The sequence below is a fragment of the Physeter macrocephalus genome, chromosome 19, assembly GCF_002837175.3.
Source record: "Physeter macrocephalus isolate SW-GA chromosome 19, ASM283717v5, whole genome shotgun sequence".
Classification (NCBI taxonomy): Eukaryota; Metazoa; Chordata; class Mammalia; order Artiodactyla; family Physeteridae; genus Physeter; species Physeter macrocephalus.
In genome coordinates, this window is record NC_041232.1 from 588162 (window position 1) to 592463 (window position 4302).

A 4302-nucleotide genomic window follows, 5' to 3' on the forward strand; every position below is an offset into this window, starting at 1 on the left:
GTCTTAACCTTCGCATTCTCCCCAATTTCCACACTTCGACAGAGAGTTCCCTAACTCTCCTCAGGGAACAGGCAACGCCGCATCCAAGAGACTGGCTGGCACCCCAAGAAGTCCAGTAGCCACGGCTGCGCGGGGTATGACGGGGCGGGGCCGGCGTCCCGCAGGGTATGACGGGGCGGGGGGCGGGGCGCGGCGCGGCGCAGCCCCGGGCGCGCGAGCGGCCCGCGGGAAGTACAGCCGTGCGCGCCCCGGAGCCAGGTCCGGGTGGGCTGCGGTCCGCGCGCCGCCGCGCCGTCCTGTTGGAGGAGGGAGGGGCTGGCGCAGCCATGTTCGTGGCGCGCAGCATCGCGGCGGACCACAAAGATCTCATCCACGATGTGTCTTTCGACTTCCACGGACGGCGGATGGCCACCTGCTCCAGTGACCAGAGCGTCAAGGTGCGTGCGGGGCCGAGCCCGGAAGGGGGCGGGAGCGTGCGCGGCCCGCTGTCCAAGCGGAGGGGCGCGTGGAGAGTGGACTCCTCCCGACTTGAGGCGCGGTGCGGGCACGAGGCCCAGAGCCCAGGCCGACTGGCGGGCGCCCTCCTCGCTATTGTGGAGTCAACGCCGCGTGGGCCGCCTCCGCGCAGTTGCGGGGGCATGTGTGCGTCACGGCTGCGTGCGCGCTCCTGCCGCGGGGGAGGCTGGGCGCGCGGGTTCGGCCCACTCTGCAGGGCCGCCGGGCTGGGCCATGGGCGCCATGGTCACGCTCCTCGTTGGTCAGGCTGGGACCTCGGTCGCGGGGGCGCCGGCACAGTGGGTGGGGTGAGCCGGCCCCCGCGCACCTCGGCTCCTCCATCCGGAGCAGGGCCCCGGGACCCTTCCCCGCCGTCCGCCCGCTCCTCACAGAAGTGCCGGGGGGTGATGTGCCGCGCGGCCGGTCTGCTCCGTACGCGACGTCCTCGCGGGCGGGTCGGAATCCACTTCCCGGGCTGCAAGTGTTGCGAGGCCCAGGTTTTCTCACCCGCCCCTCCGTCCGCCCAGCCGTGGGAGTGTCGCAATAATTAGCGTCCGTTAACCGAGTGGGTTTCCTTATCCGAGTAGAGCTCAGCCTCCAAGTCACTAGGACTTAGTGGGTCGTCCAGTACGGAGCTTTTGTCTGTCGTGGTGTTGCAGTGAAAGTCTTCGTTAATCCAGCTTTTTATGTTTTCTGGATGATTTCCTTAGGCTCATTCCAGTAGAGAAATTAGTGAATATTTTAAAAGCTTTTGAGAGTAATTGGCAAATTACCTTTTTGCAGGTTGTACTATGTAACAGCTGCCGGTGAAGAGTATCAGTGTGATAGTTGTCCGTGTCGGGCATTATCATTGCAGTTTTTTTTCTTTAATTATTTTTTATTGTGGTAAGGTACACGTAACAAAATTTACCACCTTAACCGTTTTTAAGCGTACAGGTCAGTGGTATTAAGTATGTTCATATCTTTGCATCCATCTCCAGAGCCTTCTCATTTCGCACTGTCCCCGTTAAACATAACTAGCCGATCCCTCCGGCCCCCGCCCCTGGCAGCCACCCTAGTACTTTCTGTCTCTGAATTTGGCTATTCTAGCGGCCTCATATAAGTGGGATTTTACAGGATTTGTCTTTTTTGTGACTGGCCGATTTCACTTAGGATAATGTTTTGAAGTTCATACATGTAGAATATGTCATAATTTCCTTCCTGAAAAAGGGAATGTTTAAACTTAAAAACTTTTTTAAAGGGCTAAAAATAATATATATTGCATATACCGCATTTTACTTATCACTCATCTGTCAGTGAAGTTGGGTTTCTGCTACATTTTAGTTGGGAATAATGCTGGTATAAATGTGGGTGAACAAATATCTCCTTGAGGCCCTGCTTTCAACTCTTGGGGGTGCAGACCCAGAAGTGGAATTGCTGGATCACATGGCAATTCTATTTTTGTTTGAAGTTTTTTGAGGAGCCACCATACTGTTTATCATTACATTTTTTTTAACACAGGTTAAAATAAAATGTCATGTTGTTATTGTAATCTGTATTTTTTGTTGGTAGTAACGTTCAGTGTTTTGGTTTTGTTATATATACAGTTGATCCTCATTATTTGCAAATTTTGTATTTGTGAATTTGCTTATTCTTTAAAATTTTTTTGTAACCCCAAAATCAATGCTCATGGTTGTTTGTTGACATGAGTTGGGTGGCAAAAAAATTAGAGTTGTCGGATGTGCGTTTCCAGCTGAGGTTGGACAGGTGACACTCTGCCTTATGATTCAGGCTTTAATAATGTAAACAAGCATCCTTCTCATTGTCTATTTAGTGTCATATTTTTCACATTTTTGTTCTTTTTTTGGTGATTTCCACTGTCTGAAGTGGTCCCCAAGTGTAGTGCTGCATAGAGTACCCACCAGCAAGAAGGCTGCGGGCTTTCCTGGTGGCGCAGTGGTTGAGAACCCGCCTGCCGATGCAGGGGACACGGGTTCGTGCCCCAGTCCGGGAAGATCCCACATGCCGCGGAGCGGCTGGGCCCGTGAGCCATGGCCACTGAGCCTGTGCGTTCAGAGCCAGTGCTCCGCAACGGGAGAGGCCACAACAGTGAGAGACCCGTGTACCACAAAAAAAAAAAAAAAAAGAAGAAGAAGGCTGTGATGTGCCCTATGGAGAAGGTGTGTGTTAGGGAAGCTTCATTCAGATGTGAGTTATGCTGCTCTTTGCACTGAGTTCAGTGTTATCGAATCAATAGTGTATACCAAATAAGGTGTTTTTAAATATACACCCATAAAACAAGGTTATGTATTGATTGGTTGACAAATATATTGTGACCAGAAGAGGCTCCTGTGAATCTCACCTATCAATATTTTCCCCAGGAGGAGTGGTTTGGTATTCGCCAATTCACTGCTTACAGTGACATTCTAGGACATAACTAGGACATAATGGCTATAAGTAACCAGACTTGACTGTAACTGATATTGTCTACATTAACTAGTAGAGCAAAGGTTCCTTGTCCCCAGTGCTTAGCACAGTGCCTGACATATCCAAGTTTCTCAATAAATATTTTGTTGAATGAGTGAATGTTTACTTACTGGTTGTATTCTTTTGTGAATTTATGTTCCCCTCCTATGCCCTTGTACTGACTAATGTTAATGTTTTTCATATTAATTTGTAGGAGTTCTTCGTATAAAATATCTTTTTTCTTACAGGTCTGGGATAAAAGTGAAAGTGGGGATTGGCATTGCACTGCTAGCTGGAAGGTTAGTATTTATTTTTACAGTGATTTGAAAGAATTGAAACATTTACTATTTGGTAGCATTAGTGACTTGCTATTCAGCTTTGAGAGAATTGTAAAATTTATATCTTTTACTTACATTTTTTTCACTATTAAAGTAACAAATGCACTTCAGAAAATTTAAGAATAAGAAATTTGAAATTCTATATCATTCTAACCTAATTATTTTTTGCATCTCAGTATTTCTTACCTTTTTCCTTTATATATTTTTTAATAGTTGTGATGTTTGGTTTTTTTTCAATAAATTTATTTATTTATTTATTTTTGGCTGTATTGGGTCTTCGTTTCTGTGCGAGGGCTTTCTCTAGTTGTGGCAAGCGGGGGCCACTCTTCATCGTGGTGTACAGGCCTGTCACTGTCACGGCCTCTCTTGTTACGGAGCACGGGCTCCAGACGCGCAGGCTCAGTAGTTGTGGCTCACGGGCCCAGTTGCTCCGCGGCATGTGGGATCTTCCCAGACCAGGGCTCGCACCCATATTCCCTGCATTGGCAGGCAGATTCTCAACCACTGCGCCACCAGGGAAGCCCAGTTGTGATGTTTTGTACGTAGTTTTACTTCTTGTATTTTAGAAAAAATAGCTTTACTCAGGTAGATTTTTATGTATCTTGAGAATCATCAATTTTAAATGTACAGTTCAACGAGTGTTAATAAATTTACACAGTTATGCAACCATAACCACAATCTAGTTTTAGAACACTTCCATCAACCCTGAAGTTTCCCTTGTGCCTTTTGGGGTCAATCCTCGTTCCCTCTTAAGCCCCAAGCAACCACTGAACTGTTGATATAGTTTTACTTTTTCTAGACATTTCATATAAATGGAATTCTACAATATGTAGTTCTTTGTTTCTGCCTACTTTCTTTTTCTTTTTTTTTTTTTTTTTTGTGGTATGCGGGCCTCCCTCTGTTGTGGCCTCTCCCGTCGCGGAGCACAGGCTCCGGATGTGCAGGCTCAGCGGCCATGGCTCACGGGCCCAGCCGCTCCGCGGCATGTGGGATCCTCCCAGACCGGGGCGCGAACCCGGTTCCC

The 4302-nt window shown here is 48.3% G+C and overlaps 1 protein-coding gene across 1 annotated transcript in view; it reads left to right on the plus strand.

Annotated features, from left to right (window-relative positions):
* Positions 1–213: 213 nt before the first annotated feature.
* Positions 214–4302, plus strand: part of SEH1L (SEH1 like nucleoporin) — a 32087-nt gene continuing 27998 nt past the window's right edge. The window contains exons 1-2 of the mRNA XM_024120829.3: positions 214–437; positions 3189–3239. Of these exons, the coding sequence (XP_023976597.1) occupies positions 327–437; positions 3189–3239 (162 nt within the window). The 5' untranslated portion in view covers positions 214–326. The remainder of the gene's footprint in view (positions 438–3188; positions 3240–4302) is intronic.